Here is a 15,147-nt window from a genome sequence, read left to right on the forward strand (position 1 = left end):
CTGAAGGACTATAACCTGGTGTTGTGTGATTTTTAACTTAGTTCCAAGTTGTTTGTGTACTTTCATTAGCATTTCAGGGAAAATTTCTGAAGATCTCTCTCGGAGGGTAGGCATGGACGGTGAAATTCAACATTGCTAGAAATGTGCCAGCACAGTCTTTGGCTGTCTATGCAGCAGTGTATTTCGAAGAAGACCACCTAAATCCTGGCATCAAGCTCATGGTCTACAAGGTAACAATGTTGCAGGCCTTTTCTTTCTGGTCCACGTTTCAATGCATAATTGACACTTGAAAATCCCTAACTGGACCCAGAACCAGAAGGGGTGAAGGGGTGGGCTATCTTGTAGCTGGATGGTGGGAGGGACTGGTCATTTGCTGGGTTTGCTAGGGGTGTCTGTGTTATCTGCACTGTTTTATTGTTCGGTTGATTGTACTGTCTCCTTTTTGGTAAAATACGATTGGATTTAGTGTTCATCCTTACTTCCCTGTGAACTGTTTGTACGGTGAGCTTTGGGGATCTGGTCTTGCCACCCCTTTCCCCTGTAAACTGCTGTTCCTTGTAAACTGCTGTTCATTGTTAACTGTTTGTTTGTATTTTGTACAGTATGATAAAATAAAAGAAAAATAACTCCCTAGAGAAACACCAGTGACTCCACAAACTCATGCGGATCCAATAGCAACAGAGACACTCGAATATCAGTGTCCTCTCTGGGCCAACGTTCCCAGCACTGAGGCAGTGAGTCCTGACTGGATGAGCCACATTATCTAAATGCCTGGCATCAAACTCCCAAAGCGAGCTCCTTCCCCACTCCTGGCAGACTTTGCAGATCCAGTCACTTCAGAATCCACAACACCAGAGTGAAAGGAAATCGCTTTCGACCTGGAGGTACTGTCCTAGAGAAACCACTTGCTCAAGGTTAACGATTGATAGCAGGAAGTCCTTCTGCATACCGAGCGATCAACAGTTAGAATGGTCTCCCAGACAGGACAGCATAGAGGCATAACCCTGTAATGAAATAAAACAAGATACAACCATGTAATGGTTATATCGGATACTGACTTTGGAGATAAAATAAATCTTCCTTCACCCTCCTCTGATCTTGTAAATTTGAGGAAGCAATGGTTCGAATTCTATTGGTGCAAGTGAACCACCTGTCGGCCGCTTGAACAACTACATTAACCATGAAGTTTTGTGAAGAAATAAAAATGAAGTCGACAAACAAAATTAAAGTGCCTACTCCGTAATATGAGGACGTCTGAGTTCAATTATTCTGGCAGCATTTTTGTACCCGGATATAATTGCAGCATCAGCATAAAATATAAATATACTTGATTATACATACATAATCGCTTCCTTGCTTTAGTCTGTAAACACTAAAATTTGGCGTCTTTTTTTAATCTATAGGCGGACGGATTGAAATATATCCGAGCCACAATATGGTACAACGGCTTCTGTAAAAGAGCAGCTCCTCTCCAGTACCTGGACTCCTATTTCAAGGTAGGTTTGGCAACAGTACCTCAAAGCAACAGAACAAGTCCTCAGTTATTCCAATATATTTACAGTGATTATTGTCTGAAACTTTTGAAATTATAAAGAATGTGAGTTAAATTGCGCCATCGCTATATGACCGAGATGTAAATTATGCTTACAACACCGCAACCAATTGACTTATTTACTATATTCCAAAATCATTATTGCCTTGGGTTCGCAATTGTTAAATGCAAAGACTGGAACGAATTGTTTGTGGCAGGACATTGAACTTCGCGTGTAAAATACCTGCGTTTATTGACAACGTTAACACTTTCCCTCCCTGTACATATATTCAGAATTAATACAGTCGCACTTTCCCGGCGTTTGAATTCAAGTCTGAAGCTGAAGCCTATGGGTCTTAAGTTGACAAATAGCAATTTGAACACGTTGCCTTCGCCTGGGACTCAGTGATACTCCGGGTTCTACAGTCACAACCCACTCGGAGGAGCGATTGAAACCGCGTGAGGGTGTTTTTCTGAATGATACAGTTACAAAAATACCAAAGTTATACCTTTAAATTTAAATTGTTCAAATATAGATAATCAATAACTACAATAACAAGAAATATGTCGAGCTGAAATGGAATTAGACGAATACTTTGGTGACTGGATGTTCTGAGTTTAGAAATCTCCCCCATCGGGATAATGGTACCAGCCAGCGGAAGTCCCTGGTTCAGTATCTGCGAGGAGCTGCAGGGAGAAAGTTGGATACATTCTTACTGATAGCAAAGTCTCTTGTTCAACAGACACTGGGAGATGAGGCGGAGGCAAAAGAGACTTCTTCAGGTGGCCGGCTTAATCCTCCTAACCATAGTTTTCCTCCCGAACGTCGGGCTGTGGTCTCTGTACAGGGAGAAGCAGTTAGAGAGCCCAGCTGAAGTGGTGCAGGTATGAAATCACACATTCCCAGCTGAGTTCTAATACCTGGGACCAGCTGTGGTGCAAGTATTATTCATCAGGGTCGTGCACTTATTTACCTTTATGATATGAACTCAAACTTGTATGATTTCATACCTGTTGTGGTGCCTAAAAATGTGTTGATGTATCGGTTGCTTATAAAATATAGAGAGGGAGATTTAAAATGTTGATTTTAGATTGTTTACGTTTTTTGAGAGCAGCTGTTTTGGGTATGGGTCACCGATGTACAATTAAGGAACTTCTAAAATCCCCGATATTCTGTTCCTGTGTATAGACTCCAGAGGAGGGGCTTTGTCAGCTTCCTTACTTCCTTGATATTCGATGCTATATTTACACTGCAGCGAATCGGCTCAGATAAGAACCGCTGTGTGGATCCAGTTAGAGAATAGAGTTTAGATCAGAGTGGTGCTGGAAAATTCAGTTAGCCAGACGCCTGTTCAAATAAGCGGGCCGATTGTTCTGTATAGGAATGCTTTCTCCCCCTGTATGCAATTGTTAAATGTTAAGATGGTGTGCGTAACAGTTCTAAACATTTCGACAATTAAATAAATATACGTTCATTCGAAGACGTGGAGGAGTGCATGCTAAGGAGCTTGGAGACACTTTAAACCTCACTTGGCAGTTCACTGGAGTAATAATTAATGACCATGTCAAATTGAAGTAGTGAGAAACTAGCCCTTCTAAGAATCTCGTTTTGCATTTGTGGAATTAAATTGCATCCTACAGACGTGAAAGTGGCACTGTAAGTATTATCAGAATTGACGACTCCTGAAATAGCTTTTCGTTCTTCAATAAGCAGAGCGATTTTAGATTAATATTGTGTATTTTCTGCTGACTGCCATCACAAGGTACTACCGATTAGTTTGTTTTGCAATAATTTGAAAAGAAAGTGCCCCTTCATTCATCTGATAACTGTTTCACACTTCTGATAGACAGTCCGTTGATGAGTGAAACCCAAACTATTTATCTGGAACGTTTGTGCTGCAAAAGACTTGGATACAGTATCTTATGATCTTGTGCTGGTCAACTTTCTTCACAGCCAGTTAAACACTTTTAGAAATATTATAAAACCATTAGGTTACTTTGAATTCAATTTGATTGCTCTTCAGAAAAAAATAATGTAAATCTATCCAAAGTTGATTTTCCTTTAAGTAATGTTATTGTCTAACAATGCACTGTGCAGTTCACAGAATTGTTAAGGTGCAGCATGAGGCCATTCAGCCCATCATGTCGGTGTTGCTTTCTTATAACTTTAACATTATGCGACCCACCTACCTTTTCTGTCCACCCTGTGTATTATTTCTATCTAAATAATTATCCAATGCTCCCAAATGCCTTAATTAAACCTGCCACCACTATGCGCCAGACAGTGCATTCCATACCTTATTTCCTGCTGTATGGAAAACATTTTTTTCTCACCTTGTGTGCTTCTTTTGCAACACACTTCAAAACTGGGCCCTCTGTTCTCAAGTCAGTCATGAGTGTGAACTGTTCCTTCCTGTCTACTCTGTCCAGACTTCTTGGATATTGAAAACTTCAATTAAATCTGTTCTCCAAGAAAAACAGTCTCAACTTCTAATTGAATGAGCTGTTCTTGCAAAACTCTTCTGCATTCTGTCCGATACGTTCATGTCCTTTCTGTAGTGTGGCATCCAGAACCGTAAGAGGTCCAACCAGTGACTTGTATAAATTAATCGTTACTTTCTTATGACATTTAAAAATTTTCTCCCAATCATTTAGGACTGAGAAAAATTTTCTTCACTAGAGAACTGTGAATCTTTTGATATTGTCTACACTTGTCAATCTGGATCCAAACTAGATGGTTAGACACAGGTTAGTGTGTTGGCGATTTCAGTGGAGTGACACAAACAACAAGCGATGTACTGGTGGGAATTTGTTTTGAGTGGGAATTCAACTGGTATGTCCTTTTCAAGTCCAATTTTAGAGTTAAAGTCAGGTTCGGGCAATAACTTTTTAAGTAAAATAATCAAATTATAGTAGGCCTGATGTGGCAATTAGAGTTCAACCATTTTGAGTTCTTTTTATTTAAATGAAGTGTTGCTCACTGTGGCTAAGAAATAAGCTAATACTGAGCAGATCTGTATAAGAAAGAGGTTTTGTTGCCTCGCGTGGTCAGTACGGAACATTATCAATATGCAGGAGACTTGAGTGAAGTGAGATGCAAGATGAGTGAGTGTACTACAGGAAATTTGTTCAAGTGGGAATTCAGTTCAAAGGCGGGGGGTGGTGCTTTAACTGATGTTGAATGCAAGGAGCAGTCTCTCCAGAGTGAGAGGTATGGAAAAGAAGATAAAAGGCATGCATCAAGAGTCTTACCTGCGTTGATGTCACAAATCACAGCATGACACAAATGCAGGGAAAGATGCTGATTTGAGAATATGACTGGTGAATGGTTCTAGTCTTTTAAAGTAAATGTAAGATCGTCAATTTATGTTTAGGTGTCCAGCATTTTATTTTGCTATTTTAAAATTGTTGTTTAATTGATACTGGTGATTTAAATAATAAACATTAAGTATCATGCATGGTGGCTCAGTGGTTAGTACTGCTGCCTCAAAGTGCCAGGGACCCAGGTTCGATTCCAGCGACTGTCTGTGTGGAGTTTGCACATTCTCCCTGTGTCTGTGTGGGTTTCCGCTGGGTGCTCCGGTTTACTCCCACAATCCAAAGATGTGCAGGTCAGGTGAATTGGCCATGTTAAATTGCCCATAGTCTTCGGTGATTAGTCAAATGGGATCTGGGTGGGTTACTCTTCGGAGGGTCAGTGTGGACTTGTTGGGCCGAAGGACCTGTTTCCACACTGTAGGGAATCTAATCTAATCATTATATTCCCTGATCTTTTTACATTTCTGAGTAATTAATTTATAAATTAAATCAAATACAATAGTGATGGCAGGATAGGTGATGTGTTACTGCTGCATTGTATGGAAACTGCTGGACGCCAGTGTGATCCAGAGTGACTACATCTGCGATAAGTGTTTGCAGCTCAAGAAATCCCAAATCAGCGTGGAGGAGTGGTAGACATCGCATACATCAGAAAGGGGCACATTACCTTGTTCCAAATGACTCCAGAGCTGGTTTTGCTCAGAAGAGGTAATTCAAAATTGGTCTGTGATTATGAACAGAAGAGTGTGACTACAGTTGAGGTGGGTATGGAAAGCTAGAGAGTTGCAATTGTGGAGCCTTGGCTCCACTCAACAAAGTTCTTGCAACTTGTGTGCTCAGAAATGGGCAGTGCAGAGAAGGTGAACAAGTTGACCACAGAACTTTTGTACAGAGGTGTACAAATGGAAGTAGAAAACATCAGTGTAGTAATGGTAGAGAATAGTAAGGTTAAGGGATAGATACTGTTCTCTACAGCCATGAGTGGGAGTCTCAAAGGCTATATTGCCTGCCCTATGCCAAGAGTTAAGAACATCTCTGGGCTAGGGAAAGAACTGGAGAGGAGGGATCCAGTTGTCGTCAACCACATTCATACCAATGGCATGAATAGGACTGGAAAGGAGATTCTCCTGAAAGATTTTGAGCAGTTAGAAGGGTCATTTAGACAACAGAACCTTCAGTGTAATAACTTCTAAATTACTGCTGTGGGCAGTAATCTACCCTAGCAAAGGGTAGTTAAAGTTGATGATTGGTGAGGGTGAAATGAACAAACAAAGAAGATTACAACACAGAAACAAGCCCTTCGGCCTTCCAAGCCTGCGCCGATCCAGATCCTTAAACCTGTTGCTTATTTTCTGCCAACTCTTGTACTCAATAACCTGTCCAATGAAGGTAAGTGTGCCCTGTGCCTTTTTGACCATTCTATCGACCTGCGTTGCTACCTTCAGGGTACAATGGACCTGAACACCCAGCTCTCTCTGTACATCAATTTCCTAAGGGCTTTTCCATTTACTGTAGATCACTCTTGAATCGGATCTTCCAAAATGCATCACCTCGCATTTGTTGGGATTGAACTCCATCTGTCATTTTTCTGCCTAACCCCCCAATCTATCTACACTCTGCTGCATTTGCTAACAGCCCCCTTCACTATCTGCTACTCCACCAATCTGAGTTTCAGGTTGTGAGGTATTGGCACCAGTGCTGGGGCAGAAGTGAGCAATTTTGGTGGGAGTTCAGGCTTCACTTAAATCATGCTGGGGCTAGTGTCCTGACACGTTGAATAAGTTGGGCTTTAGAGAGGGCTTTAAACTAACAAGTGGGTGCAATTTGAAGATTGTCAGCAAGAGCAATAGGAGTCAGCTGGTAAACTTCTTTATTCAGATTTGTTAGGATTTGGAATATGCTACCTGAGAAAGTGGTGGAGGCAGGTTTCAAAAAAGAGCTGGATATGTATTTGAAAGTGATGAATTTAGAAAGCTGTGGAGCGAGGGCTGGAGAGTGGGACTGGTTGGGTAGCTCTTTTGGTAGCCAGTATAAACACAATGGAATGGATGGCTTTCTCCTGTACTGTAAAATTCTATAATTCTAGGGGTAGGGAGGATTTGGAGAGGGTAAGCGTAGGCTCACAAAGCAAAAGAATATGGTTGAATTACAAGGTGGCTATTTGTGTACGATACTCAGTAATACAGGAAGTGACAAGAGTGTACAAATATAGAAAAACAGCAATAAATAGTTACAAAGGGGGAAGATGGTAAAAATGAGAAATTAATGGCCCATTATCTGAGTGCACGTAGTATTCAGAACAAAATTAATTAATGGCATAGGTTGATGAGTTCAATGTTATAGTCATTAGGGAGACATAGTTAAAAGGAGATCAAAGCTGGAAACTAAATATTCAGCAATCTGTAACTTTATAAAATGTTGGTCAAGAAGAACGGTAAGGTAGCAAGGATGGGATAGGGTATGTTCAATGGCTTGAAGTTACGTTGGATCAGAAAATGTAGAATCCATGAGGGTGGAGGTAAGAAATAAAAAGATGGCAATGCCTCAGGGTAGCCCAGCAATAGCTATATGGTGTGACAGAGTAGAAATCAGGAGATAGTGAGGGCATTTTTTTTAAATAAAAAGGCTGTATGTTAAGCTTGGTTGACTTTAATCTTATGTAGGTTGAGATAGTCCGATTGTCCAGGGTAGCCATGAGGAAGAAAATACAATTTCCTGGAACTAGATGTTGTGAATCTAAACAGGAATCGGACTATTTTGGATCTGAACATGTGTAATGAGGCAGCTTTAATAAGTGATGTCAGAGTAAATGTTCCCATCGGAATGATTGTAAAGTGGTAGAATTTAGCATTCCGTTTGAGTGGGAGAAACTTGGGTCAGAAACATAAACAAGAGTAATTTCAAAGTAGCAAGGACAGAGTTAACTGCAGTGGATTGGTAAAGGAGTTTAGCAGCAAAGAGAGCTCATGGATTACGTATTCCAGTAAGGAAAGAGGATTTTAGGAAGGGGATAAGCCAAACCGTGAACCAGAAAAGTTAAGGATAGCATCAAATTAAAAGAAAAGATACGATGAAGTAATGATAAGGGAAAATAATGGTGGGAAGACAGGAAATGGCAGAGGAGTCGAATGATGCTCTGCACCAATCTTCGCAGGAGAAGATGCGAATAGTGTCCCAAAAATACTAAATATTCAAGGGGCAAAAGAAGGAGAAGATTTAAACACAATAGCTATCAACAGAGAAAATGTACCAAAAAAACTAGTTACAGTAAAGACTGATAAGTCCCCTAGACCTAATGGGATGCATCCAAGGATATGAAAAGAAGTAGCTACTATGATGATAGTTACAGTGGTAATTTTGCAAGAAACATTAGATTTGTGAAAAGTCCCAGAGGATTGGCAACTTGCAAATGTTACCATATTTAAAAGACACTTTTTGATAAGTACACGAATAGGAAAAGTTTAGAGGAATATGGGCAAGGAGCAGGCAGGTGGGACTAGTTTAGTTTGGGATTATGTTCAACATAGGCTGGTTAGACCGAAGGGCCAATTTCCATGCTGTTTGACTCTATTTCATTTAAAATGGAAAGGAAATGATAAACAGGAACTGTACGATAATTAGCTTTACATCTGTCATTGGGGAAAATGTTAGAGTTTCTTACAAAAGCTGTAACAGCAGAACATTTTGAAATGCACCATATGGTCAAGCAGAGTCAGCATGGCTTAATGAAGCAGAAATACTGCCTGAAAAATTTCTAAGAATTCTTTGGGAAGGTAATGGGAAAGATAGGGGAAAGCAGTGGATGTAATATACTTCGATGAGTTAAGGTGTTTGGTAAGATACCATCTGTTAGATAACTTAACAAGATGAGAGCTCAATGTATTGGAGGTAGTATGTTACAATAGAGGAATGACTGACTAATAAAAGACAGCGTTGGAATAAGGGATGGAATTTTCAGGATGACAATCTGTAACTAGTGGAGTGCGACAAGGATTTGTGCTGCAACTACAATTATTTACAATATAATTTAATGGCTTGATTTGAATGAATAGAGTGAATGTACAATAACCAAGTTTGCAGATAGTACAAAAATAGGTGGAAAAGCAAGTGCTGAGCATGCCAAAAATATCTACAGAGGCTTTGAAAGATTAACCTAATGGACAGAAACTTGACAGATGGAACCTATGGTAAAATGTATGGTCTTGCACTTTGGCAGGAAGAATAAAGCATCTGAATATTATTTAAATAGACAAAGACTGCAGAAAGCTGTAGAGGGATTAGAAGTCTTTGTGCATAAATCATAAAGGGCTAGCATAACGTCTCGGGAATAGGAAATGCAAATGGATTGTTGACCTTTATTTCAAAGGCAATAGATTATAAAAGCAGGAAACTTTCATTAAATCTGTACAGGGCACTGGTCAGACCACAGCTGGAATACTGTGAACTTGATCCCCTATCCAAGGAGAAAGCGAGGACTGCAGATGCTGGAGAGCAGAGCTGAAAATGTGTTGCTGGAAAAGCGCAGCAGGTCAGGCTAAATTCCTGAAGAAGGGCTCATGCCCGAAACGTCGATTCCACTGCTCTTTGGATGCTGCCTGACCTGCTGCGCTTTTCCAGCAACACATTTTCAGCTCCTATCCAAGGAAACATATACTGATATTGGAGACAGTCAGAGAAGATTGATCCTGGTAATGGAGGAACTGTCTTTGAGGACAAGTTGAGAAGGTCAGGTTTGAACTCATTGGATTTTAGAGGAATGAATGGCAACCTTCTTGAAACATATAATATTCTTAAGTAACTCGATAAGGTAGATTGGGGAAGGTTGTTTCCTTTTGACGAGAGTCTAAGGCCAACAAACATAACCTCAGAATAAGCTGTTGTCTTTTTAAGTCAGTGATGAGGAGGAATTTCTTATCTGAGGCTGGCAAATCTGTGGAATTTTCTACTGTAGAGGTAGAATTGTTAACTATATCCGGGGTTGAGAGATTTTAAATTAATGAGGGAATTGAGGATTATGGGGTAAAAGCAATAAAGTGGAGTTGAGGATGGAAAAAAAACCAGGACCTCATTGAATGGTGCACATCTACCCTTGCGTCTTACAATCAGCTTAATCGAAGAAACAAACTTGTTAACTAGTCTATTTTCTACCTTGAATACAGGATCTTTTCTCGGGGAGGACCCAGCCCAATTAAATGGGATGTAAGTAATCTGTTCCAGGAAAGATTTTTTGATCCAAAACCTTTCTCATTTGTTCAATTTGCTAGGTAATCCAATACATTTAAAGGCTGCTGAAACATTACTGCCAATCACAAGTTCCCATATTAAAAATCACACATCATGAGATTATAGTCCAACAGATTTCTTTGAAAGCACACTAGCTTTCGAAGTACTGCTCCTTCATCAGGTGGTTGTCAACTGAAAGCTAGTGCTTGCAAAGAAACCTTTTGGACTGTAACCTGGTGTTGTGTAATTTTTAACTTTGTACACCCCAGTCCAACACCGGCATCTCCAAATCAGGACAAGTTCCAATGTTTTTTTGTCTGTTTGAATGCTGCAGACCCTCCCCACAGAAAATCATCAACTTGCATTGTAAAGAGGGCTGTCTCGGTTCTGTGATATCAGTAAAACTTTGAGTCCAATTTTAAGGTGAATGGAACCTTCCAGCAGGATGACCAAACTGAGATGTACTATACTTTCACTGCATTATTCAACCCAAAGAAACATTTATTAAATTTCCGCAGCTTCCCTTCTAGATCATCTTGTCCTTTAAGTTGTTTAAAAAATAATTCTCATTTAAAGTTGCAAAATGCAGCTTTTACATAGACAGATTTCTACTCCCAGAATTATTTTGCTCAGAGGTATGATTTTCAAGATCATGTTCCTGCAGTAGGAGAGCCATTCTTAACATCTTGGTCATTGAGCTTTTCATTAAAACCTTGAGCCATTAGTCCAGCATTAGCCTTGTACATCCCATAGGAAACACTTTTGTTTTTCTGTGCATATCCATCCATGTGATAAGGCTGGTACACTCTTATGTAGTAGTCTGCAACCTTTTTCAGCTTAGCTTAATCAGTTTGTAGTCACAAGCACATCTTGATCAAAGGGGCTTAAACTTGTGGTGTACCTGGCTTGTTCCATGGACCTTGCTCTTGTCAAACTTTGATATTAACTTGGCCTCCTGTCTCATTCTGAAATACTACTGTTACTATAATTAAAATCTCACTGTTCTGTGAGCAGAATTCCTTTCATTACGTTTCCAGGTCCACTCTTACTACGGTTTCTGGCAGGATGTTGACAGGAGATTCAGTGAAGTTAATGTCATTGAATGTTTAAGGGTGATGGCTAGATTTCCTCTTGTTGGAGATGGTCATTACCTGACACTATAAGGAGTGAATGTCATTTGCCACTTGTCAGATCAAGGCTGATTCTCTTTCAGGCCTTGATACATGTGGACAATGATTGCTTCAGTATCAGAGGACTCACAAATGGTGCTGAACATCATGTAATCATTAGTGAACATTTCCACTTTGATTTTATAGAGGAAAGTTCATTGATGCAGCAGCTGAAGGTGGTTGGACCGAGGATACTATCCTGAGGATCTCCTGCAGAGATGTCCTGGAAGTGAAATGACAGAGCTCCAGCTACCACAATCATCATCCTTATGACTCTAAATAGTAGAAAGCTTTCTTTGTGATTTTCTTTGACTCCAATTTTGATCCAGGGCAGTCACTTTCACTTCAGTGAATTCATCTCTGTAATTTAGCCCTTGGGACCATGTTTGAATGAAGACTTCAAGAATTTGGAGCAGAATAGCCCTGGCAGAGCCAAAACTAAGCAGCAGTGAGCAGGTTGCTGCTGAGCAAGTGTTGCTTGATAACACTGTTAATGATACCTTCTGTTACTTTGCTGATGATGATCCAAGAGCAGACTTGAGATGGTAATTGGCCTGGTTGGGTATGCTTTGCTTTTGCAGACAGGGCATCCCTAGGAAATCTTCCATGTTGTCAGGTTGATGCTAGGCTTGTAGCTGTAGTAGAACAGCTTGGCTAGGGATGTAGCAAGTTCTGAAACACAAGTCTTCAGGATTATCTTAGGAAGGTTGTTAGCACCCTTAGACTTTACATTATTCAGTGTCTTCAGTCTCTTTTTGTTTTGGTATCATTTTGGAGTGAAGTGAATTGGCTGAAGAGTGGCATCTGTGATACTGGGGATCATGGGAGGAGGCTAAGATGAATGTGTTGCTGGAAAAGCACAGCAGGTCAGGCAGCATCAAAGGAGAAGGAGAATCGACGTTTCGGGCATAAGCCTTTCTCACACTGATGTGCTGACTCCCACATCATTGAGATTGGGGATAACTGTGGAGCCGCTTCTTCCAGTGAATTGTTTAATTCTCCATCACTATCCATGACAAGACTGCAGAGCACACATCTGATTTGTTATCTGTTAAATCATTTGGCTCGATCTGTCACTTGCTTATGCTCTTTGGCATATAAATAGTCCTATTCTGTAGCTTCACCAAGTTGACACCTCCTCTTCAGGTATGCTTGGTGCTGCTCCCAGCTTGCCCTCCTGCACTGTTCATCGAACGTTCAGTGTCATGGGGTCAAACAGAGTGAAGCTCCTTTTCCTTATGACATTGTGGATATACCTATATTGAATGGATTGCAGCAGTTCAAGAAAGCAGCTCGCCACCAACTTCAAGAGCAACTAGGGCTGGGCAATAAATGCTGTCCCAGCCAGTGATGACCATATCCCATGAATGAATTAAAAACGAAGCTGGCTCCCTCTGGCATGAATGTATCTTTAGTGACTATAGGTTGTTTTCCTTGGAAGTAAATAGCTTTGTCCTATGTCTCAGTATCATTTTGTCTCTATTCAGTTGGCTTTTCATCTCCCGTAATTTCAATTGTGCAACATTTAGGTGCACAGAGTACATGGGAACTTATCCCTTTCTATGGCTTGTTCAGATTCTTGAAGTGTGCAGTCAGTGCTAATTAACCTCACGGAATATGTTCTTATTGTTTGGTTGCCAGTCTGTAAAATTACTGTTCTCCATTGCTACCTAAACTCGTAGAGACCTTTGCACTCTTTTCTGCTCTTCTCTTTTGCAACATAGTACATCCCTTGGATTAACATTTGTTCCTAATGGCTTTGGGCAATGCCACATGTTCTGTGAACCTTTGGCCTGAATGAATGCTGTTCTCCCTTGATGCAGTTCATTCAAGTGCTCAGAAGAAGTGGAATATTTTCATAAAGTCCTCCCCAAGGCAGGTATTAATCACTCATTACTGAGGGAATCTTTAGATTTCTAACAAAGCCAATTAATATGGACTGTTGCGCCCAGCTAATTGTAGTGAGTTCTTTACTTGCCACTGTCAGGGCAGGTATTAACTAACAACTCAGTTGATCTGCTGATTTTTTTGTGAAACATCTCGTCTTATTATGTGATTTCTTTCACACTTTTCATCAGCGAAAGGGACAATTTACTCTCATGTTCACATATGGTGCATCCCTAAATTCATCATTGACAAGCTCCCCAACCCCTGCACATTGTCAGGAATTTAACTATTGCTCTCAGTCTGGAGGCTATCCATTTCTCCACTTACCTTGTCCATTCTTATTGTAGACAGACTAAATTCATTTTCCATGTATATGAAGTACAAGATGGAAAGTTTTTATTTTTTCCATACCTTCAATTCTATGTTACAACTTTGTTAAAGTATTTTTCTCTGGGCTGTGATGCTGTCTTATTAGCTTTCCTTGGGTTTTAAAGAAGAGACATATGGACTTGAAAAGTTCTCTCCACAGATACTGTGTGTTAGAGCTGAAAATCCCATTGAGCCTAGGTTACTGAAAATGTTTTCCTTTGAAATATTCTTAAGATTTCTGACATCTGTTCCAAACAGATCTGTTCTTTTTGTAAACACAACTCTGATTATTACTGAGTTAAGGTTTGACCCCTTAACACAATCCACCAATTTGAAGGCAAATGCTTAATTAGGAATTTCCGAATAGAGTTTTTGAAGTCTTGCATATTGTCTGAAATTCCATTTTTTTTTAATGAATTCCATTATTTATTACTCTACAGAACTTCCATCCTGCTTTCTAAATTTAAGTTTGACTTCTCCTTATATTCATTTATTCAACCAATTATTTTAAAAAGTCATCCATTCGTATTAATAGATTATTCAACCCTTCCTCAGTACCAAATCTTGAACATCTAGCTCTGAATATTTTACACTTGATTCTGCTTTTAGTAAGAAGTAGATTGTCAAGGCAACACCTTGCTTTTTCCTTTGGCAACAATGCATTCTGTGTACCATATCCACTTCAATTTTCCCTTGATCATAAGATTCAGCTTCACAGAACAAGAGTGGGAAATAACATTCTAAATTCTTACACTAACTTTTGGCTATTCTTTTCAAACATAGCTTAAATTATGATCATCTCTCTCTGAAAATGACTCTTTTTATTTTATCTTCACCTTTAGACAGCCATGATCTGCTACCACTGTCAGTAAGCATCCAAGCCAGACAGTGAAGCAAAACCAAACCAAGACACCTTACTTTGTGGATAGTGTTTATTTACTATGCAATCTCTTAATTCCTTCCACCCCTAGTGTTTGTAGGTGGCCCCCATTATATATGTGCTCAGACCATTAGCAGCTGTCACCTGTTCCTTCTTAGCTTTAAATACATTAGCAAACTTAACAATATGATTATATAAACGTTAACACCCCAGTGAATTGTGGCATTTCCATCATTGAATACATTTAAAGTTGGGATAGATAAATTTTCATTCTGTTAGGGAGCCTAAGAATATGAGGAATGGACCAGAAATTGTGTTTAAAGTGAAAGGTCAGCAATGGCCATATTGGATGGTGAAACAGGCATGATGATTTGGCCTATGAATATGAGCTACTCCTGGTCATATTTCTTGTGAGTTTTTTTCTGTTCATTCACAGGATGTTGGTGTCAATGGCAGGCTGGCATTCATTGCCCATCCCTAAAACAAAAGGCAGTTAAGAGTCAACCACACTTGTGTGGGTCTGAAGTCACATGTAAGTCAGAACAGATAAGGATGGCAGATTTCCTTCCATAAAGGACACTAGTGAACCAAATGGGTTTTTCCTGACAATGGATTTGTGGTCATCATTAGATTCTGAAATCCAAATGGTGGAATTTGAACATTGGTCCCCAGAACATTATCTAGGTCTCTGGACTAATTGTTCAGTGATGATACTGCTGGGCCAACACTTCCCCACATTATGCTTTGTGTTTTTTATCCCTCTGTAAATT

General features: G+C 39.9%; 1 protein-coding gene across 2 annotated transcripts in view; it reads left to right on the forward strand.

Annotated features, from left to right (window-relative positions):
- The first annotated feature begins 2,157 nt into the window (after positions 1 to 2,157).
- Positions 2,158 to 15,147, forward strand: part of LOC132823210 (polypeptide N-acetylgalactosaminyltransferase 10-like) — a 96,989-nt gene continuing 83,999 nt past the window's right edge. Inside the window, exon 1 of one of the 2 annotated variants that reach the window (XM_060836817.1) lies at positions 2,158 to 2,416. In XM_060836817.1, the coding sequence (XP_060692800.1) occupies positions 2,285 to 2,416 (132 nt within the window). In that variant the 5' untranslated portion in view covers positions 2,158 to 2,284. The remainder of the gene's footprint in view (positions 2,417 to 15,147) is intronic. The other variant, XM_060836816.1, reaches the window with a different exon arrangement.

Source organism: Hemiscyllium ocellatum, chromosome 16 (genome assembly GCF_020745735.1).
Source record: "Hemiscyllium ocellatum isolate sHemOce1 chromosome 16, sHemOce1.pat.X.cur, whole genome shotgun sequence".
Classification (NCBI taxonomy): Eukaryota; Metazoa; Chordata; class Chondrichthyes; order Orectolobiformes; family Hemiscylliidae; genus Hemiscyllium; species Hemiscyllium ocellatum.